Below are 23,817 nucleotides of genomic sequence, written 5' to 3' on the forward strand. Positions count from 1 at the left end.
GACGTGAAGGTGGAAAACTCTTCGCCGTTCCTTCGAATAACATGACTGGTTGTTCTTAAACATTATAAACCATTCACGTTTGGCGAGGTCTTTTGAATATTAGCGTAAGGAAGTTTGCCTTTCAATATTAAAAGAATAATTAAAATATTTTATATAAATACAAGTGCTTAATGTAATACTGATGCACTAATAATAAATATGACATTAGTGCTGTTTTATTACATTTTTAGATGTACTACAGCATTAGATATATTAAACTTTTGTTAACAGTGTGTAATATCGCAAATTATTTTTATTTTAAGTCATAGATCTTGTATTATTTAATACGTTGGATTTTGGTAATTGGAACTGAATTTCTCTTTAAAAATATTTGCTATAAACTAAAACTAATTTTTAGCCAACATTTACTGAATAAACAAAATGGTGTTGCAGTGATTAAATACATTTTGTTTCAATGACTTTATAGTATCTTTGTGAATTTTTACATCATCATTCTTTTTGTTGTTATTCTTTGTTTTTTTGCGCGGTTATGTTTGAGCAAGTTGTAGTGGAAGATCATTGGAATACTGAGTAAAAGCCAAACCTGATTAGACAAAAACTGTTCTACCCTTTCAGTTTTAGCTCTGGATTGTAGGAGGTAGGGTGTGCTGATGGTTGCCTTTTGGGTAGTCAGTAACTGTTAAATACAAAGAATGGCTATACCTAAACTTAGTTTCTTACACGACTGTTTAGCCAACGGTAAGTTGAGGTGTAATTGATACAAAGCAAGGAAACAAATCTTTTCTTCTAACTTTATTTTCTCCCTTTCTAGTTCATTTATAGGGTTAGTAAGGAAAATGCCTAGTGGCCGTAAAAACTTAAGAAACCTCATTCCATTCACCAGTTCCTAGCATCCAAAACATTGTTTCCACATTCAACCACCAGAACAGTAGCTGAACATTCCTTTAACTACCACATTTTTAATAATTGTATTTTAGATTTTATTTTAATACTGTGCACTTCTTACACCAAAAGTATACTCCAAATCTTATTGAAATATGAAGCTTCTAGCATTAAGCTATATAATAGGCTGAGATCTGTTTATGGTAGAGTCTTGAACCCTGAATTATGGCATTTGAAGAACAAAAGCTTACTGCTTCAATACATGGAACTGTTTAAACAGAAAAACTCATCACTGATGATCAAAACACTGCAATTATAAGAACAAGACATTTTGTTATAATTGAATACATAGTTTTAGTATCAAATTTCTATCTCTGATTGTTGCTTATTCCTTTTTTTTTTCCAATTCATGAAAAATTCCTTTAAAATGTTTTGGATGAATATACTTGAATAATTAAGCTTTTCTAGCTCTAAATATTGATTAAAATGTCTTGTAACTAAAGTGAATGTTTTTCAAAATCTAATCAAATAGAACTTTACGAGGTTAGAGTAATGTTTTATATCACAGGCTCTTAGTGACATAATGTAATGTTTTGTATCTCGGACATCTGGCCCTGAATTATTGTCCTATGTAATAATTCAAATATTGAGTATTAGTTTATTTAGAATAAATAAAATAATTAGTGAAACAATTCACATTATTCCAATGTCATATTAGATATTCTAAGTAACAAATATAGACCAAATATTTGTGGTGAGGAAGATTTTTGAGAAAATGTTGGAGCATGATGAAAACTGTCATCTATTCATTCACAATCATACAGACCAAAAATGACTGGGTAAGTATTACTACCCCCACCCTATAGTATACCCTAGCCTCACATTTCATCACTAACCAATATAAATTTTGCTAAATCAAGCTTGACAATGAAGAGGTAGAGATGTGCAGTCGATATTGCAAGTTATACGTTGGCAAATCCCTTTGAGTCAGTCAAAGTTAAGGTCACGAAATAAATTTGTGTTGTATTCATAGAATTATTACTGGTAAAAATCAGTTAAACAAATTCTAATATGTATTGTAAAGACAGTAGAATTTGGTAATGGTATGTTCCAACATTGGCTTTTATGTAATTTTAGTTAGCAACTAAAGTATTGTTGTTAGTCTGCATAATGAAATGTACAGACAACAAAACTGGAAAAATATTTGTTGCTTTCCTAATTTAGAATATTTGTTAATTAAAGATACTTGTTTATTATTTAAAATGTTGGTGATATAACAGAAAATAGTTTAATTCATAAATGATTTAAATTTAAAATCAAATCACTATTTTTACTTTTGCAATAATATTTATCCACTTGGCTCTAGGCTAGGTGATCCCACACTGCATCTTTACTTTAAGCTTATTATACCAATGTTCTCTACACTTACAATAATTCAGAATTGTAAAATTGGCCCCTATCACTAAATTCATAATTGGCAGACAGTAATTGAACTATTCTACGTGGATAAATGCATTTTGGTTCATGACTATTCATGCTTCAAGAAATCAAGTGCACAGCAACACACTCTTGCTTTTATTTAAAGCCTCTGTCTGTATACACAGGTCAACTCTGGAGAAGATTATGAACTAGTTTGTAATTCCAAATAAAGTAATAAAAATGGTTAAAGTTTGTTATGAGGGAAGTGAATATTTGGTGCAGGTAGAGCAAAATCAAACCAATTCTTTCAGGGTGGATAGTGACATAAGGCAAGAAGAAATTCTGAATAGACATCAGGTAGATGGGATAATCAAAATCAAATAAGAAATATAGTTGCCTATGCAGATAATGTAGATATTAAGAATGAAAATGAAGAACCAATTATTGAATTACCAGTCTTTCAAAGAGGTAGTTGAAAAAGATGGGACTTGCCATAAGTGAGGAAAAAGAAACAAAGATGAAAAGTATGTAGAAGTGATAAGCTTGAAGAACAAATGAAAATATGAAGGTGTTTAAATGCCTGGGAACCACAGTGACAAGAGATACAGTAATATGAAAACAAAAATGACAAATAGAACTTCAAGAAAATGGTGAAGCTTAAAAGAAGTGTCAGCAGAAAAACTAAAATTAGAATATACAGCACTATTACAAAAGCAATTATCTTATGTGGATATGAAGCAAATGATGACTTACAAAACATCTGAAAAGAAAGTCCAGGTTTTATGAATAATTTAAGGACAGAGTGTATGGTACAAGCGAGAATAGATGGAGAAGACATCATAGCCAAAGTTGACAGATATCAGTAGATTAATTTCAGTTACAAATATGGTACAAGCAAGAAAATTGAGGTGGTCTAGACATTTTGCCTAAAGTTTCTACGTTCAGAATATTACAAGGTAGGAGAACATTAAGAAGACAAAAAAAAGTAAGATGATGTTGCCGAGGGCACCTTTGGTGGTGGTATAGAAAATAAAAAATGGTAAAAGTTACATAGGACAAGGAGAGACTTTGTGAGAGCAGCTGTAGGTTGAAAAACCCAGGTACTACAGGAGGAAGTGGGCGATAAGAAGAGTAACGATGATTTTTCTGTTATGCTCATTCATGATAAAACAAACCAAAATATTTGTTTTGAAAATGTTTTTTTAATGATCTAATTTAATGTGAATCATCATTACTTCCTTTTATTTAAATTTCTTCATGAACAATCCTTAAAAATGTGATATCCTTGTTACAATCATTGATATATTTCAAAGTCAACAAAGAAATATGTTATTAAAGTTTTATAGTTTTGTCAACTCATCAAGTATAAAAGGGCAAGTAGTTATTATAGTTTTATATATTGGTTGACAGTTTCATCAATATAAAAACAAAACAAAAAACAGTTATACTAAAGGTTGGCTTGTCTCAAGTATAAAAGAAGAGTTATTACAGCTTTTATCTATTGATAGGCTTGTTTCTCCATTAAAAAAACATGTATATATTACAGATTGACAGTACTGACCAAATCTGCTAGCCTTTTTAATGGAAAAAAGAAAAAAAATTGGATTTATTTCTAGTATGAGATGCTCAAGAATGCCCTGACAGAAGAGATAACAGATATAGTTGAAAAAAGAATGATTTTTCTACAATAATAAGCTTTACGATGTAGTGAAAACAGAAATACAAGTTTAGAAACAAGCTTTCTCAAAATAACAGTACAGAAAAATGTAATTCAACATATTAAAATGCATAGAAAACAGGAAATACCTAAACAAAGTAATTACAAAATATGGACCAAAAAAACAAGAAAAAGCTGTAAACAAACAAAAAACAAAATAATGTAAATTTTTAAAATCAGAATTGCATGTATTATAAAACAAGACAAAAATATACAGTAACAAGAAAAGACAGAAGAGAAACTATTCAGTGTAGCAAAAATACATAAACGAAATAGACACAACTGTTGACAGAAGAAACAAATCTAAAAGATCCATAACTTTCAAAATAATTATCTTGAAAAGCTCAGATATTTTCTTCACCTTGTTATCAGTTTACTAGAATTTATTTAACAATTACATTTCACTAAGTACATTTTAATAAGGTGTAAATTATCTGTAAACACTATATTTCATGTTTAATGGTTTATAATGACTTAAGAATATCAATAAATAATCTTTATTAGACTTTTTTTATTTCACAAAAGAGTGAAGTCTTACATGTAAGTGCTAACTATGTGTAAAAGTAGCAAAAGTCAAGTAACCAGTATGTCCTGGTATTTGCATGCTTGGCACAGCACTCCATTCTGGTTCACAAACATTATCCATTGAGTTCTCAATTCGACTACGTTTAGAATTTGATTTGGAGAAAGAAACTGCATCACCAATAGTGCCACCTAATGAATTTGTATTAATGTTTGCTGTCTCTTCCTTTCTTATGTCAGTGGTACCATCTTGGGACTCTAAACTAATCTTCCTTTTTTCATTCTAAGAAACAATGTAGAAAAAATTGATTACTTCCTGGTTTTTGATTCTATTATAATACATTTGTGTAAGTATTCACCTCAGTAGCTGTGTAATCTATATTATGTTCAAGACATTACAACACCAGCAGAAAAATGTAAATTATAAAACAAATATTTTTCATATTCCTAAATACCATTACTTGTATATTAGAACTATAGTGATAAGAAAATGAAACATACCAGTGTATCTTCTGATAGGTGAAGATGTGGTAAAGAAACTTCTTTTACTTCAAATGGACGTAGTAAACATTCCAATGTTGTGATATCAGTAAATCCCTCTGTGTGAAGTGCTTCACAAGTCTTCTGTACCTGTTCAATGCAAGGTGAGAAGGAACACAAACGTCCACCTACACAAAAGTAAGCTATTGAGACAAACAACAATTTGCATATCATAATTATACAGAAGACAGGTGCATACTTCCTAAAATATTCTGTGGTTAGAATGGGAAAAATATATTGCAGATTTAACTCAATTCCTATCTACATCTACTTTTAAAAAATTATCACAGCTACATAAAAATAGATATTATTAATCCTTTACAGTTGTGTACTTAGTGAAGTACTAATGTTGTTTCTTTTCTTCTGCAGAAATAAAAAAAATTATTAGACTTGAATATTTTTAGTTATATTTGTAATGTTTATAAAATTGAAAAAAAAACTTAATTTTCGTGATAGTCTGCATGATAAATAAAACATAATTTTAAATCATACCTTAGTTCACTAGCCATGGTTTCCAACCACCAATCAACAGATCACATTTAGCCATCTTAGATAATACAAAACATTTAAACATTGACATTAAAAATCTTGTGATCACATATTTCAAGCTAATGTTTTTAATTTCTTAAAAATATATGGAAGCCTATGAAAAATGTCTTATCTAACAAACGTAACAAACATTTACAAAACATTTTTCTTCTTAAACCATGTTCTAGTGAAATATGGGATTACTTAAAATAATGAAATTGGTAATTGAGAGAATGATGATGACCAGTGAGAAGATTCCAAGGAGTAGAAAAGTTCTAGTTATGGTCAGTAGAGCTTGAAGCTCTCTACTGAAGAACTGTTGGCTAAAACACAGATGTAAAAATGGTCAAAGAAGAAGGCTCACATAGCAAACATGTTGGTTACACAAGAAAAACCCTTTAACTACAGTATTTCTACTGCTGATGTGTCCAGTCATAATTTAGTCAATTGTTGTTCAATCTGGGAGTTGTATACATTCTGTACAAGTTTCACCAAAGTATAATATACCTTTTTTTTTTAATGTCCAACCTCTGACTGAAGGAGATGTCGTGTTAAAGGAAGAGATTAAGAAATTATTAACTTCCAATTAAAAGTATCAAAAACATGATTTACAATGATTTTGTCAATATTTTCAGGTAAAAAACTGGTTCGTTATGACAGGTTCCCAACAAACAGAAATCCAGATTTGATCTCCATCAAGCAATTGCATTTAGTAATATACTACTGTTTACATTCTATTTCAGTTAGAAACTTATCCCCAAAATATTCTACCAAACAGGAATGAAGCAAAATGGATTGTTAGCATAATTTAAGATAATAAGTGAAGCTTAAAAGTCATGATAAACTCGAAAAGATGATGGATTTGTTTAATTGATGAAGACACAAAGAAATTAGAAACTGACACTTTAAACGTGGTAGTTCATGCAAAACTCATCTCTTTCAAACTAAAAAACAATCAAACCTTCCTACAACAGCTGATCAAACATAAATGAATGAAGAGATAACCACAAAATAGCTTGTTCAACCACACTACAAAACATAAGCCTAATTACAGTGTGTGTGAAGAAAATCCTGCCCTTTAAATGTACACCAAACTTAACAGCCTCTCTCAAGGAATTTAATGAAGGATATATAGTGGTAACTATAAACAATACTGTTTTAAGGAGAAATAATAAATGTTAAAAACAATTTCAGAGAAGCACCATCACAACATACATTTATGACAAACAAAGAACAGCTCAACAAACTCAGTAAGGAGTAACATCATGCCTTTACACATGGTGAGGTTTTACCTGAATGTCTGAATGTAACATTCAATAAAGGAATGACTTCCCAAGGATGTGGAAGATCAAGAAATATAGCATCAGCAGCATCTTCTAAACCAAAACCTTCAGCACAAACATCTCGCTGCTGGACTATAACAATATCACCAAGTCCATGTTCATGGAATTCCTCTCTAGCTAAACTCACTCTCTGCTCATGAAAATCAAACGTGTACAGCTGACCAGTTGGGGCAATAGTCCTGGCCAGGGCATGGGACAATGAACCACTGCCAGTACCTACCAAAATATAATTAGATGTTCACATATAAAAATTACATGTCAAACCAATATTTATTAATGTGCTTCTTAAAGATCAGGATAAATAAATTACAGTAAACTTGTATGTACTCAAGAATGTTTCAGTCAAACACGTGACATCCAACAAATAACCAGATAATCAGCTGCCAGAAGAAAAAAAAATATATAGAAAGTTTGTTACTTTTCCAGGATACTGCAAACTATGATATATATGACGAAATATGAAAATGTGATAAAATTTAAAAATGACAGTCCCAACAGAATGTTTTAAAAAAGGATCATATTATTTTAATAACAAATAACAACCAATAATTTATAAGTATAATGTTTATAAATCATTGTTTGTTAATTTACAATTACGTCAGCATAAATGTGCTTCTATACACAGATAAAGGATCATGTAATAATGATGTCCACACTAATGTCGGTACTACAGTTGGGCTTATAGTGTGTATAAGTAATACTTTAACAAAGGATTATACAATAATTTCAGGAGAATATTGACATTGCATAAGGTTCTGTCTATACTTTTACAACTGTCAGTAATACTTCAACAAAGGACTAATAATGTTTTTATGGACTGATTATGTTGTAACATTGTCATAACAGTCATGAATAAATGAAATATTCACCAAGTTATTAGTACCACACATATTAATCCCAAGTCAGGATAGCAGAATGTTAAAAGATTCAGGGCACAAGCACCAAGCCTTTTTGGTAATTGAACCAAAATCTGTTGAGTCCATGGTGAATGTAAAGTCATGTACTTCTGCTCCATAGTTTCTCTATACTTGTTAACAAACTTGACTCAGTGAATGTAATGCTGATGTAGCTTTCACACAAAACTAGCTTTAACTTGAACAAAATGTGTTGATGATAACACTTGGTAAATGAACTTTACATATTTCATTTGTTATTTGTTATTTTGAATTTTGTGCAAAGCTACTCAAGGGCTATCTGCATTAGCCATCCCTAATTTAGCAGTGCAAGACTAGTCATCACCACCCACTACCAACTCCTGGGCTACTCTTTTACCAACAAATAATGGGATTGACCATCACTTTATAATGCCCCCACAGCTGAAAGGGCAAGCAAGTTTGGTGCAACCAGGATTCGAACCTGCAACCCTCGGATTACGAGTCAAACACCTTAACCCACCTGGCCATGCCAGGTCTACATATTTCATAATCTCATACTGAAGACTTGCAATTTTATAGCTACTGGATTTAAAATTAAAGTCCAAGGAGTAGTCTCAGGTTTTAATGTATTTACTAACAACAAACCAAATTGGATTACCAAAAAAACTAAACTATGGGGCATTATGATCATCATGCAGATGAGTCCTACTATGTTGTTGGAAAAGTTACTAGTTTGGATAACCAACAGTACATACTTTTCACTTACAAATACTGTGTGTTAGTAAGTTTACTTTCACTGATTAATTTGAATTAAAATAACAGTAATACAAAAATCATATTTCCTTCAGAGGCTACAATTTATGATGGAAACATCTTATTTAAATTTCAGTTTGAGTAAATTTCTATAATAAAGAAGATTGAAATCTTTCTGTTTTGAGGAGAAAATAATGTAATTTATTACACATTAGAAGTGTAATAATTTCATTTTATTATAATGTATTAAGTTGTGAAGATTTGTATTTTACAATAAATAAGTTACATGACAATGGTCAACACACTCAGATAAATAATGAAGCTCTTGGTAGTATAATAACCATTAACTTTAACTGGTTATAGAATAGGTATACTATCTAGGAATCCTAATATGCATACTAGATTTATATGCCAAAAATTATAAGTATAGTAAAATATTGATGTGAATTAATTTGTATTATGGTTTAAAATAATTCACTGTTATTTAAAAAAAGTGTTTTGAATGTGGAACATGATTCATTTAACTCCCACTTTGCTCCTGAAGAAGGTCCACCTTTCAAAAGCACTCAGGTTATAGGGTTTCTATTTCATTTACTTAACTATATCGTTTATAACTGTACTTGAGTATACTACATACAAATATATTGCTATTGTTATTAATAACCAATGTTTATATTCATCACAATTGTTAGAAAATTTAAAAATCACATTTTAGATGTTCCAAAGATCAGGTACAAAGTAACTTGATTGAATGTTAAAATAAAACTTTATACTTAATTCTAGATATTGCAGCAGTCAGTAAAAATATAATTGACAAGGTTTTTATCTATTTATGCACTACTGATAATTAAGCCAAGTTACCAATGGCAAATGTTGGTTAAGGTTACATTATTTATTGAATCATATTTCAAAACACTGTTTAAAAAGTAAAATAAAATATATTTTGTATTACTGTTTAAGTTCAATTACCAACAGTAATTAAATACCACTTCAAATATATTTACTAGTTTTAGCAATTTTAACAAATCAAAATATCAAACTTTAAAATATAGGGTGGCCCGTAAGCCCTGACCCATCCATATTTTTTATGTATCCAGTGTATCTGTGTGCTGTCCCTCATTCTCGCTGCATAAGATTATGCGACGCCATGTTCTGTGAGACATTTTCAAGTGTAAATGGGCTTAAATCAGCCATATTTCTCTGACAAAAAAAAAATACATGTGTAATTGAATATAACATGATAACATATGGATGGGTAGGGACTTACGGGCCACCCTGTATATAATACACATTTCCAAACCAATACGTTGTTTTACAAGTTACCATCAAATATTCTTTTGTGCAAGTCCATAAAAATTGGTTGTATAATTTATAGTTAAAAGTATTTCAGCAAGCACATTTATTATTAAGCTTAAACTGATTATACATGTAGAAATAAAATTTGAAATTTGACATCAAGACATTAAGATGAGAATAGTACCAAAATGGCTTCATACACAGCCTTTAGATTTAACAGCTATATTTTTTACTTAATTTTTCATGTGATTATTTCCTGCCAGTAAAGATAACCTGAATAATCACTTTGAAAGAAGCAACAAAAGATGGCCACTATACTTAAAGTTGATAAGGCTAGTTAACAAGTACAAAACTCAATTACTATAACTTAGCATTTTCTTAAACTGAAAATGTATTTCTAGTAGATTCACATTTGCATCTGGATATGCAGAAGCAGGAGATAGAAAGCTAGTGATGGAGAATGGGAAATTTGCATTGATATAAAGTAGAACTAATCAAGAATAGATATTCTGTGAGAGAGGTAAGATACCATATCAAAATATCTATAGGTAACCTTTTCACCAATCACACAATATAAACAAAGTAAAGAACTAGTGACTTTTAAAATGAAATGAAAATATAAGTTACAGAAGACAATGAAAAACAACTTCAAAAGACCTCAACACACCTAAAAAACTTCAAAGGGCTTCACCACATTTATATAAAATGTCATAATAAAAAATGATAAAACATCTAAATAAAAGCAGTCAGTTGAGTAGATATAAAACAAACAGTCCCAATAATGCAATGTTCAACTTTCCTGATTACATTTTGAACAACACAAAGTATTATGACTTGGTTTAAAACCTTGCTCTTTCTTCCTTCAAACTTACATTTCAAAACAACTAAGAAAAGAAGTTTCAATATTTGTTGTCTATTTGTGGAAATCATTAGAATTCAGGTAAATGGATGGGCCTATCTTCTTTCGATCACTATAAATTATTAATTTTAATAAAACCTCAATTAATTGAAAAAATAACAATGAGAAATAATCATGGCAATATTTTGATTACTTGAATAAATGGAATAGTTAAAGTGAAAACAAAGACCTTGGTTATTTTATTAGTGTGCAACATTGACTATTTAATTATAATTTTGATTAATCAATTATTCAACTACCAAAATATTTGCAAATGGCTCTCATGTTCAGCTCTTAATTTCTTTTATGACTACTGGCAAAATATTGCCTGGCTAAGGAGCCTTATTCTTTAAACTTTCCAATTTTTTCTTAATAAGCCCAGAATAAATGAACAGCTTGTAACACAAACCCACTTTTACTGGATTTTATCCACATTTTAAATGTTCACTTTTTCAATCTTCAAAGAAAATCTGGTTATAATTGTATTATAAAGAGTTTAAGGTATCAAGAAATCAAAACTTTTCTGAAGTGAAAGATGAAAATATTAAACAAGCACTTAGAAGAAAGTTTTCCATTTTTGTTTCTAATTAGAATAATACATATCAGAACTGAAATAATACACACACAGTGTGTTCTTATATGTTCCAAAGATAACTTACTTTAGTGATACCCTACATAGGCACTATAATTCATATGATTCATAAAAAAAAATATCAAAAAGGTATATATCCACATGTTCAGTGAAAAATGTCTTTAAAGCAGGGCCTAAGTTTAAAGAGGTCTTCAACTTTAAATATTACATCAACTGAGTACATTGCTAGTAATATACGAGTTAGGCCCAATGTGCAGCCATGGATATACTGAATCTGAAATTGAACAAAAGAACAATGTGACATTAAAACCCACAACATTACTGTTTAAATGAAAGTGATGCTGAACCTATCTATAGTTTCTTCCAGTGATACTCTATTCCCAGGAATAATTCCACCTTAGAATGATAAAATCTCTTACTATTGAGCTTGAAAAAACAGATATTGGCTAGAAGATGAGGGAAATGCCAATACATTTTCAATTATAAGATTACAAAAACAACAACAAAAACTTGAACTTCAGTCAATAAATACAAAGTGCAATAAAAACCTGAAATACCAAATTAATACAAACCACTAAATATTTTGAAAACAGAAAAACAAAATACACGATTTACCCCCAGGTGTCACTGTCATCTCTTGGATAGTTATGTGTATTTGTAATACACTTCTTAAATAATTAACAGATTACTATTCTAATAAATCTATTAAGTGGCCTTGCAAAACTTACCCCCATTCTATAGAATTGTTTTGCCACTATTGCACTTCAGAAGATTAACCAGGCTATAATTTTTGGGACAACCTTTATCACCCCTTGGAAAAATTAGAGTAAGAATAATTTTTCTATCCTCGAGCAATTTCCCACTGTCTCTTGGTATGTCAAAACACTGAAGGAATTCCTAAAGAACTAAAGGGCAGCTTAAAATTATTTGTTTCCCTTCCTCAGGGATTGGAATAAAAGGACAGCCTTAAGCTTAAAAGAACTAAATTGTTTCTTGTTCTGCACAATATGTTAAGTTTAAAAAATAAAGAATCATAGTGCTTAAGATTATTACTATTATAATACTCAGTAGGTTAATAATTTACATATTTACTCTAGGCTGAGGACTAATATTGGTATTTAAGTACTAATCTTATACTAATAGCGGTGACAGTAATATTAATAATTACAAACGCCTATGAAAAGCCCGTTTTATGTGATTTAGTTTTACTACTAAAGTAATACAAACTACAATTTATACATACCTGCTTCACAAACAACCTTCCCAGGCTTTAAATCTAACTGTAATATCACAATACTGATGTCAGGTGTATAAAGAATCTGTGTTCTATGCGGTAACGTTAGAGTCCACAGTTCCGGGGTCATGAAGAGTACGTAAGCCCAACCTCTGGAACACTGCACGACATTGCCGTAACGTTTTCCGATTATACTGTCATGCTTGAGAGCTCCATATTTTGTTTGGAATACTTTACCTGATGTAATTTTTAAAGCATAAATATTGGATATACTTAAATAAATTAAAACAGTGTCACCATTTTGCACTAAGTCCCTATATTCAATAAAACTCATGCCTATCACAATATCAATACGAATAACATACACGTTACCTTCGTCCCACCACTAACAAAATTGAGCGCTAACTCCGTTTTCGATTTCCATATTTAAAGTTATTGTATGGAAAGACAACTGCAAAATTAATACATACAATTTAAAGACAGCAAGAGATCTGTTGGTGTATCAGTGCTGTCCAATCCACTAAATTAAACTAAAAAAATACACACTAAAAGCCAGCCTTTATGATAAAAACTTTACCAAATGTTCTATAAAATTGATGGAAATATTATGCTGTTTCTAAAACTAATAATACATTCTGGAAGAATTTAAATATTTTTGCAATATTTTTTTAAAGATAATCAGTGATGACGAGAAACCCACTTGTTGAGAAATTTATATGCAAAAACGGCTCGTTTGGGCTGAGAAAACACTTTACATAGAAGAGCGAACAACGTTGTTCGCTCTTCTATGTAAAGTGTTTTCTCAGCCCAAACGAGCTGTTTTTGCATATAAATTTTTTAAAGATAGTTTTTACTTTCCAGGTAATAAATTTATAAACTTCTGTATCTTCCCTAAAAGAACCTTACATTCAAAGCATCTACCACACCTGAAAGCAGCCCATTCCAAAGGTCAACTGGCAACCATGCTGTTATAAAAAATAATGTTCCCCGGTGAGTTTTGAATTTCGCACAAAGCTACACAAGAGTTATTTGCGCTAGCCGTCCCTTATTTTGCAGTGTAAGACTAGAGGGAAGGCAGCTAGTCATCACCACCCACCGCCAACTCTTGGGCCACTTTTTTACCAACGAATAGTGGGATTGACTAAAACATTATAACTTCCCCACGGATGAAAGGGGAGTATGTTTGGTGTGACAGGGATTCAAATCCTTGACCCTCAGATTACGAATCTAGTGCCTTAACCACCTGGCCATGCCCCCGGTGGGTCCATGGTAGCTTTATGGACTTACAGTGTTAACATCGAAAATTTAATTCCCAACAGTAGTCACAGCAGATAGCCCAATGTGGGTTTTCTTTAAAACAAATAAATGAAACTGCCTTAGCTGCTGTGAAGATTATTCACGTGATAGTTGAGTATATTATATGTTTTCAATCTGCTTTAGTTACATTGGCATTGAAATTTTGTGTATGTTACTTAATTTAGTTGTTGCTTTTTGTTTGTTTGTTTGGAAATTTCGCACAAAGCTACTCGAGGGCTATCTGTGCTAGCCGTCCCTAATTTAGCAGTGTAAGACTAGAGGGAAGGCAGCTAGTCATCACCACCCACCGCCAACTCTTGGGCTACTCTTTACCAACGAATAGTGGGATTGATCGTCACATTATACGCCCCCACGGCTGGGAGGGCGAGCATGTTTAGCGCGACGCGGGCGCGAACCCGCGACCCTCGGATTACGAGTCGCACGCCTTACGCGCTAGGCCATGCCGGGCCGTTAGTTGTTGCAAAAGCAAAACACGAGATCCAGAAAGTCGTTAAAAGTAACTCGTTTTAGTTGCTTTGTTTCATTGTTTTATGAAGTATGTGATGTTTCTTCTACCCGAGAAGATTTTGCTCTAATATATAGCATGCAAGTTATAAAGGATTGGCACTGTAATATCCATAACTGGTTGATTTTGGTATTAAGTGAACCTAACAACCTACCATATATATGAGTGTGTGTATGTGCATGTATATCTTGTGTTTTATACTCGTGTTAGTAATATAAGAGATTTTAAAAATTATTTGGTTATTTGTTTTCTGTGCCATAATAATAGCAACATATGACCCAGAAAGTTAAGATTGCTTTGTTTTAGTTTCTTTGTTTTCTATAGTAGGTAATGTCAATCTACCCAAGAAAATACTGCAGTAACATACAGCATTCAAGTAAAAAGAATAGCATTATAATAATATCCTTGGCTGGATGAAGATAGATTGTCTAAATAATACAACCAATCAGTTCTATAAGAGAATAAATAGATCATAAGGTAACATAAGAAAAACTTCTTCAGTGAATTCTCAGCATTTCAGTCAGGCTACTTTTAACTCATCATAGTTCATGGCATCTTTTGACGTCGTGCCTGCATACACTTCTCTGTCTCTTCTTTTATTCTTTCAGTCTTTTTTTCTCTGTTCTTTGTCTCTCCTTTTTCTCTTCTGTTGCCGCTTTTCTCTCTCTAGTTCTTGTTTAACTAACTCTCTTTGTTCGTTATCTTTTGAACCACTAGGCTCAACTCTTTCAATTAACTTGTCAAAATCTCTTGACATTGTTGTATAGCGTTGTAATTTTTGTCTTTTTTTATCGCCATTTATCAATGTGTAATCCTGGTTGGCTCACCAAATGTCAGGTTTCCGTATTAGGTCAAATTCTTTACAGTAGGTGTCTAGAAGTTGCTGACGATGAGTATAAACAATAAATGAAAATCTGTGCTGTCTGTGATCTGTTGGCGATGAAAGTAAACAAAAACAAACAAATTCAGACAGCAAACAATTCCGTAATTGTTGACATTTATCGCAAAGAAATTACAGACACATATTGTAAAGAATCCAGCCCTATAAAAATACCTTTACAAGCCTTCCGTGATGACGAGAAACCCACTTGAAGTAAAAATGTATTTCAAGCCTTCGTGTTGCTTTGCGCCATATTCAAAACAAATTAAACCTTTCAGTTGCATTGCTTCCTGCAAGCGTGATGGCTACAAGGCATATCTTGTTCATAGTTCCATCTAAAGCAGGGGTTCTTAACCAGGGGTGCCCGCACCCCTAGGGGGTGCGAAGATGATTCCCAAGGGGTGCGAGGATGCCCATGAATAATTAAAGCAAATCTATATTTTTACATAAGAGTATGCTTTATATTTTTATATTTAAGTTTCCAGGGGGTGCGAGAAATGATTACTGATTTGAAAGGGGTGCAAACACTGAAAAAGGTTAAGAACCACTGATCTAAAGGGAAACGATATCTCTTTCTAAGAAATTGCTTGAGTTCATGACATCGTGTTCTCAACGTTTTAGTTTTTATTAGTTATCCTAGCATTCTATATTTTAACCAGAAAATGCTAACTGTTGTGCTGCCATCGAGTGAGACTGGTTGATACGAGACAATAAGTTTCGTCAGTAGGAAACAAAAAACAGTGTAGTGATGTTGAAGTTGTGTTTACTTTTATTAATGTTCATTAAATAATTGGTAAATATAGATTGTTTTGAGTCTATTTTTCCCATAAGTATGAAACTATCGCAATATAATGAAATCTTATCTGAATTCAAACGACTACATTCTCGGGACAGCTTACACATACTCGGGGAGAAATTTTCGCAGTGAGTAATATTGTATTATAGTGTAATAAAAATAAATACAAAATGTAACGGTAGCAGGGCACGTATATTGTTGTGCCTTCAAGACCATTTGATTCACTAATCTTGAAAGAAACAAAACTGAAAGATAGTCCTTATCTTACGTTGAATCAAATTTTTATAAACATAAGATAATAAATTGAATTACAACTTGAGCAAGTTGAAGTTAAACTTAAAGCCTTCACTCTTTTTTTTTTTTAAGTTAACTATAAACATTATATCTCAAGGCAACCTATTCCAAATGCTAACTACCCTTTAAAAAATTGTTTTAGCTGAAATTGATTTATACCCTGACAAAATTTATATTTATATTCCCCAGTCTTAATATTTTCATCATTATGAGTAATTGCAAAAAAAAACAAAAACGATGAAGCATCAACACTATTAATTCTCTTAAATTCCTCAGTCAAGATATCTTAGGCTGTATCTAATTTTTTTAACAGTTTTTCAAAAAGAGTTCCAGAGATCTAAGCTTTTCCATCCCACATATCACCCTTAAATCCATACTTTGACCCCTTTACAACAATTCATTCTTATTCAGGTGGTTCCCTGTTGTAACAGTGGTAAATCTACAGATGTACAATGCTAATATCCAGGATTTGATTTCATGCAGTGGTCATACCAGATAGACAAATGTGGCTTAACTCTAAAAGAACAATTAACCAATAAATACAAGTAATTTCTGGTTGTTCCTTCATACTTGTCATTGATGTAAGTTAAAAATGAGTTCAGTCAAACCGGATTAATGTCACAAGTGGGGCATTTCAGGCTTCAGTGTAAGGATCTTTGCTATTTTTAATTTATGCTAATAATGTAGATGAAGGAATGGCCAATGAATTATGTAAATTTGCTGATAATATTATGGCCTTGTGAGATTCTGGTTGAAAGGATGCTGCTGCTCCATTACAAAAGGATCTAGACTATATGGAGTGTTGAAGTAATGCATGGCATAAGCTTTTAAATATAATAAATGCAAGGTAGTTTATTTGGGATATAATTGTTTGAATTATGAGTATAGTTTTAATGGGAATAATCGTAAGTGTTATGGAAGAAAAAGTTTGTGATGTTCTGGTTAAGTATCTCAAGCCATCCAAGCAAAGTAGGATTTGGGTTCTATCTAGAGAAATATGAAATGCAGTATTAAAGATGTTAGAATTTTTTTGTACAGGTCATTGGTTAGGCCACATTTGAAGCAGTAGTGTGCCCCATCTTGGTTTCATTACTTTGGGAAAGATATTGAATTGTTGGAAAGAAGTTAGAGGTAAATTATTAGGATGATAAGTGGAAGGTTGCCATATAAGGACAATTTAAGATTTCTGAAATTTTCTCCTGAAGAATTTGAGGGGATGGGATTGAGGTGAATAAGGTTGTTAAGGAAATTGATAGTGTTTATGTATTATCTTTTTCCATGTTTAATGGTGAAAATAGGACACAAAGATGAGTTTTACTAAGGTAGGAGACACCTTTAGCTAAAACAGTTTTTTTCTAAGAGAGTGGTTGGATTTTAAAATTGGTGACATTCAGATTTGGTGTATGCAGTAAATTTAAGTGAAAGCACAATAATACAGTTTTCTTAGTTAATTTTGCACTTTAATTTAGTGAAAGGGATAGAGTGGATGGACAAACAAGCCTATTATTGCCCTTAAATTTCATATTCTTACTTTGTACTCAGTATAATTAAAAATTATTTATCAAATAATAATTGATAATGCTTGTTCAGCCTTGTTCTTCTGTAGTTCCTTAATCTTCTCAATACAGCTTTAAGTACCTAAAAGTTTCATGTTGTTAGCAGTTAGTGCAAGAGTTAAAATGGCATTATTCAATAATAATTAGTTGCAATTCATATTTACATACTTTCTCTTTCTGTGTACATTTAATGACTTTGCCCTAATTATTGTTAGAATAGAAAAAGTAAGTAATAAAGTGCAAAGTTTTGCCCCTCAAAAAAATTTTGATATCCTTTTGGAGGTTCTTTATGTTATGTAAATGAATTGTTATAACCATAAGATAAAAATGTTTTTATTCATAGTATGAAAATCATCTCTCACTAAGACTTACTCAGTAAAGGCTTTGTAAGTTCCCAGAAGATTTTGACCAAAAGTACTTTATCTAAAAATATATTATTGTTTACAAAATACTTTTAATATTTAGTAATTGCTTGCCAAATTTTTGTTAACATGTAGAACATCAATACACTGTGGAATTGCCTTTTTGTAGTATTATGATATTTACCTGAATTAATTCTTTGTTCTGATTATTGTGTAGATATGATATGGTGTGTGTATGTGCATGTATATCTTGTGTTTTATACTCATGTTAGTAATATGAGAGATTCTTAAAATTCTTTGGTTATTTGTTTTCTGTGCCATAATATGAGCAACATATGGCCCAGAAAGTTGAAATTGCTTTGTTTTAGCTTCTTTGTTTTCAGTGGTAGGTAATATCAATCTACTCAAGAAAATACTGCAGTAACATACAGCATCCAAGTAAAAAGAATAGCACTATAATGATATCCTTGGCTGGATAAGGATAGATTGTCTAAATAATACAACCAATCAGTTCTATAAGAGAATAAATAGATCATAAGGTAACATTATCGAATGGACATATGAATCAAGTTTACCTCGAATGTAGGTGCACTTTTTTTAGTTCATATCTACTTGGTTTTTATTGTGACTAGTTTGGTAAGAATATTCATTTGACTCATGTTTGAGTGAAAGATCAGATTCATTTGATCCTTTCTCAAGAGCTTTGTATGATTTCTTGAACCTTTCTCAAGAGTTCCCTAAGATTTCTTAAACTTTTTGAGCTCTGTATTGTCTGGACTGGATGTTACCCCAAACAATTCCTGTCAAATTGCATACAAAATTCTCTCCATGATGTGAGGATGACAAGCAAAGTGAAAACTTTCTTAATAAGCAAAGTTTCTAATTGCACACAAGCACTACTCTTCCATCCAGTGTTTGAAGTGATAATATTAAATAGTTTTCATTTTCTACTTGAATACATGAGTATGGCTTGTGTTAGCTTGGGTTGTACCAGTTACATTTGGAATCACTGGATTACCAAGCAGTTTGCTCTCTTTAAGGTCTGGCATTCCTGCTGTAAGAACTCCTAGTTTTTAGTTTTCCTCTTCTCCTGAAACATTTTTTCTTTACAAGTGCAGTGTTGCATACTTTGGAATAATTTAGGTTTTCATAGCAATTTATTTTTTGCTTCATGCATTGCACTTAATTTATAAAGAGGCATGTTATCAAAATCAGTCCCACCTTCTGAAATGATTGCAGCCATGAATGCTGTTCTTTGATGAATGCAAATACTTTTAAGTGATCCACCATTACTGAAATTTTTTGACTTCTGAATGGATTGCTTGGAAGCTCCAAAGTAACAGCTTCTTTTCTTGTAGGTGTAATGTTCTTAAGCCTAATACCAGAGTAATATGGGCATTAAAAATCATTGTGTTTAGACTGTATCTTGATCTTTTAGGATTGATACTGATAATTGGTACAAACTTTGCTTTTGTTGTTCTTCAAATTTTTTCTTATCAAATAAGAATTTTCTTTCATCATCTTTTGTTTGTTTTGTTTTTTCTGTATGCTTTATCCTTTGATCCTAAAGACACCATCTAATTTTGTAAAGCTTTCAGAAATTTAACACCTTTTTCTCTGTTCCTGATTTTGGAATTGGTCAGTTTCAATGTAGGCCTATCATAATTGTGTAATTTTTTTTTTTTTCCAATTAATGCTTTACTGTTCATCAGTGTTTTATGCTATTTTGTAGCTATATAACTGCTAAAATTGGTAAAGATAAATAACATATGGAAATAGCTGATGAAAATAAAGGAGATTAAAATGTGTTGGTTATATAAAATGGAACTCTCTGATCCAATTTTCTTTAATGTATTTAATAATTTTTTATTTATTAATTTGTATGAACAGATAAACAAATGAATATAGTGTTATTAGAACAAATATACGCAACAGTTCTGTTTTGGTTAAAAAAAAAGTTTTATTGGATACATATTTGCCTTAATGGGAAGGAGGCACTGACTTAGGTTAATTGCAGTGAGTAGCTTGGAGTCAAACTACCTTGAGTGCCTTGTTGCTTTGGCATTCTACTTTAGGGGCCTATTACCTGTCAATGTCTGAGAGCCAACATGCTGTGCTGACAATATTGCATCCATCTCAATCAAATTATGGGCAGGAAGCTGAGCAAATTGTCTGTGGATGCAATGGCTGTGATTAAAATATGATAGCAATGGGAAAGCTTTGACTGACCTTCCTTTTCATAGGCAGTAAGTCTATGAATACCATAAGGGTTTGAGGTACTGGCAGCAGACCCACTTATAATGGATTCACTCATGACAATAAGCATCTGGCTGGATGGGATGTGAAACCAAAAGTGCTACCACTGATGGCTTTCTCCTCTCCTACAAATGATCACAGTTCACTACCTCAAATTTCATCACCTCGGAAACTGATACTGTAATGGTGTGAATGTTTCACATTTGCAAATGATGTTTTCCAATGCATGTGGTACAGATTGTCAGCAAAAACACCCAAGTAGTCAAAGGAACCCATCCTATGAGACTTGAATTCAATCTTGTGGATGACTTGGTTCTCATTTGGGTTGAGACATCAGTGCAACTGAGACATAACTCTATAATAGTCAGTATGCTGCATCTTCATTTAGTATTCAGTGTTATTGAGTGCTAGTTTATCAAGCCTCAGGATTAGGTACTGCATTATCTGCTGAAATCAGAGTATTTAGGTAATAATTTGCCATAACCATCATAGGAAATGGAACAAGTCTCCCTTATCTGTTCCACCTTATGTGTCGGGAAAGAGAAAGATGTTTAGCAATATCCTAGGAGCATGGGGTTGCAACCTAGGTCTTGTTGTAGTATACCTGAGGTCCACCTCAAACTGAATAGTCTGATATGATGGGGAAGCTATTGAGTATGCAGGTTGCAGAAGCCCCGTAATTGAATGAGCTTCAGTTCTGATCCATGGGGGTTGCTAACCAACAAGGAGTAAGATTAACTTCATCTATATACCATAAATATCTCTGGATTTCCACATAATCTGTACCTGTTTTGGCAACTTGCCTCCCATCCTAAGAAACATCTACTACTCCACAGATCATGCTTTTGCTCCCGTTCTGTCTGGTTACCGTCTCTGGGATCTAAACATCCACCCACGTGTTTGCCGTGCGTGACGACCCGTGAAGGGGAGGAGAGGATCCTGGTGGTTGAGGGGTCCAACCCTAACACACCACTTTGGCCTTGAATTCCTGTAGACAGGCGGCCTTTGGGTGGCCCACCTTGGATCAATCAGCTGGTCCACTTGGGCTAGAGTCAACCAAGTACTAGTGTTGGAAGTTCTCAACGGGTGTTGTGGACATTGTGCCTGATGCTGGTGTTTGGGTACAGTGGTCACGAAACCCTGGAGTTGCTGCATTCTCCTTGCATGACTTTGTAGTGCATCCCCTCGTAGGGCTCCATGGTGGGTGGGGTCAGTGGGTACCAAAATCTTTCTTTTTTCCAATGGATCCTCCTTCAAAAAATTTAAATAAAATAGTGAAAAAACAGTCAATGGGTAAGCGACCAAGTCTAGAAGACTCTGAACAACAATCTTCAACATCTGTAACATGCGTACCTCATTTTCTTATATTACATTCTCTTTCGCAAAACCCTTTAGAGCAGTTGTCCCCCTTTCTTATTCAGAAGGGACTAGAGGGATTTGCTTGCTCTCCAAAGTCAGTAAAGAAGCTTCGATCTGGAGACATATTGGTTGAAACATCCACATCCCAACACAGTGAATTCCTCTTGAATTCAAAGGCAATCGGGGATATACCTATTGAGGTTACACCTCATGCTACTTTGAATTATTCACGAGGAGTTATTGTTGAGAGGGATTTGAAGAATGTCCTCGATTCAGAGATTCTCGCTGGTCTCTCCACTCAAGGAGTTTCTGCAGCGAGGCACAACTCCACTCACAAAGATGGAGTTAAATTGCCAACAAATACCCTCGTTTTAACATTTACTTCACCACGTGCACCTGCCACCATCAAGGCAGGTTATCTCATTTGCAGGGTACAGCCATACATTCCAAACCCTCTCCGATGTTTCCAATGTCAGAGATTCGGCCACTCAAAGACATCATGTCATGGTTCCCTGACATGTGCTCCTTGTGGGGGCAAGGACCACGATGCCTATGAACGTGACATGGACCCACATTGCGTCAACTGCAATGGTTCTCACCCCTCCTACTTTCATTCTTGCCCAAAATGGTTGGAGGAAAAAGAGGTGCAACATTTGAAAATGATACATAACATTAGTTATCCTGAGGCTCGGAAATTGCTGCCCACCACTACATCTCGAACATATGATGCTGCACTTCATTCCACAACTACAGTGGGAGTGCAGACAGATCTCTCTGTGCCTCCAAGAGAATCATTTTCGAAACAGATGAAAAGCCTTTTGACCTCCATGGTTAAAAAGGTTGATGAATCGACTTCCACACCCATCTCTGTTCCTCCCATACATTCCAACAAACCTCAAGATCCACATCCTTCAGTTTCAAATACAGGGATTTCTTCTGATACATCTTTTTTTCCCACTCCAAGAGGCAAAACAATCATTCGTTCGCATCCTCAGTCACTAGAATCCCCTTCCAATAACAAAGACCTGCCTACTCGACCCAGGGCAGGATCCATGGAGGTTGATAGACCTCCTCCGACTAAGGACAGTAAGGAAAAAAGACGTGGTCATAAACAGAAGGGTTCTCCAGCCACTTCACCTAACCGTCATTAAAAATGGCCACCTTGATACAATGGAACTGTCGAGGTTTACGTTCTAATCTGGATGATATCAAAACACTGATTGCTTCCTATCATCCTGTTTGTCTTTTCTTACAAGAAACATTTCTCAAACCTGCTGATACAGTCACCATTTGGCAGTTTTCTCTGTACAGAAATAACAGGCTGTGTGATGGACGAGTACATGTAGGGGTGGCACTATTGGTTGATCAGCATGTGCCCACTCTGTCTTTGTCACTCAACACACCCTTGGAGGCCATAGCCATCCGTGTTTCCTTGGGTCATACCATCACTGTTTGTTCTCTCTACCTGTCCCCTGGAGAGACATATGATCAATCAGACCTTGATGCTCTCGTTGAACAGTTGCCGTCTCCTTTTCTAATCATGGGGGACTTTAATGGACATCATCCCCTCTGGGGAAGTGCTGCTATTGATGGAAGCTGGATCAGGCAGACTGGTCCACTTTCACTGCTCTCGCAGAACTTGTTCCTGCCATCGTAAATCAGCCATCAATAGACGACTGTGTGGCAGTGGTAACTGGCTGTATTATACAAGCAGCTGCTCAGTGTATTCCTAAAACCTCGACACATTTTCCATGATATCCTCGTCCCTGGTGGAATTTTGCTTGCCACTTAGCACGGAAGGCTCAAAAATTGGCCTGGGATACTTTTCATAGATATCCCACACTTTCAAACCACATCGCTTTCCAACGGGCCCGTGCCCATGCTAGGTGGGTA

At 33.3% G+C, this 23,817-nt stretch overlaps 2 protein-coding genes across 9 annotated transcripts in view; one reads left to right on the forward strand and one right to left on the reverse strand.

The window, feature by feature from the left end:
• Positions 1–2,434: 2,434 nt before the first annotated feature.
• On the reverse strand, positions 2,435–13,176 carry Trmt61 (tRNA methyltransferase 61). Of its 2 annotated transcripts, none has more exons than XM_076497977.1 (4): positions 12,609–13,176; positions 6,901–7,167; positions 5,042–5,223; positions 2,435–4,823 (listed from the first exon to the last, which is right to left on the reverse strand). In XM_076497977.1, exons 1-4 carry the CDS (start codon positions 12,931–12,933, stop codon positions 4,566–4,568), a joined length of 1,032 nt encoding a protein of 343 aa, XP_076354092.1. In that variant the 5' UTR covers positions 12,934–13,176; the 3' UTR covers positions 2,435–4,565. The 2 variants fall into 2 exon arrangements, with proteins under 2 accessions (XP_076354092.1, XP_076354093.1); XM_076497978.1 differs by having other exon boundaries at positions 5,042–5,208; positions 12,609–13,165.
• Positions 13,177–15,631: 2,455 nt separating this feature from the next.
• LOC143248947 (CDAN1-interacting nuclease 1) overlaps positions 15,632–23,817 on the forward strand; it is a 62,639-nt gene continuing 54,453 nt past the window's right edge. For 2 of the 7 annotated variants that reach the window (XM_076497982.1, XM_076497985.1), the window contains exon 1: positions 15,633–16,225. Coding sequence is in view for 3 of the 7 variants with exons in the window: in XM_076497980.1 (XP_076354095.1) it covers positions 16,134–16,225 (92 nt within the window). In the remaining 4 variants the exon portion in view is untranslated. Of the gene's footprint in view, positions 16,226–23,817 lie in introns of all 7 variants that reach the window. The other 5 variants (XM_076497980.1, XM_076497983.1, XM_076497979.1 and 2 more) reach the window with 5 other exon arrangements.

Source organism: Tachypleus tridentatus, chromosome 4 (assembly GCF_004210375.1).
Source record: "Tachypleus tridentatus isolate NWPU-2018 chromosome 4, ASM421037v1, whole genome shotgun sequence".
NCBI classification, from domain to species: domain Eukaryota; kingdom Metazoa; phylum Arthropoda; class Merostomata; order Xiphosura; family Limulidae; genus Tachypleus; species Tachypleus tridentatus.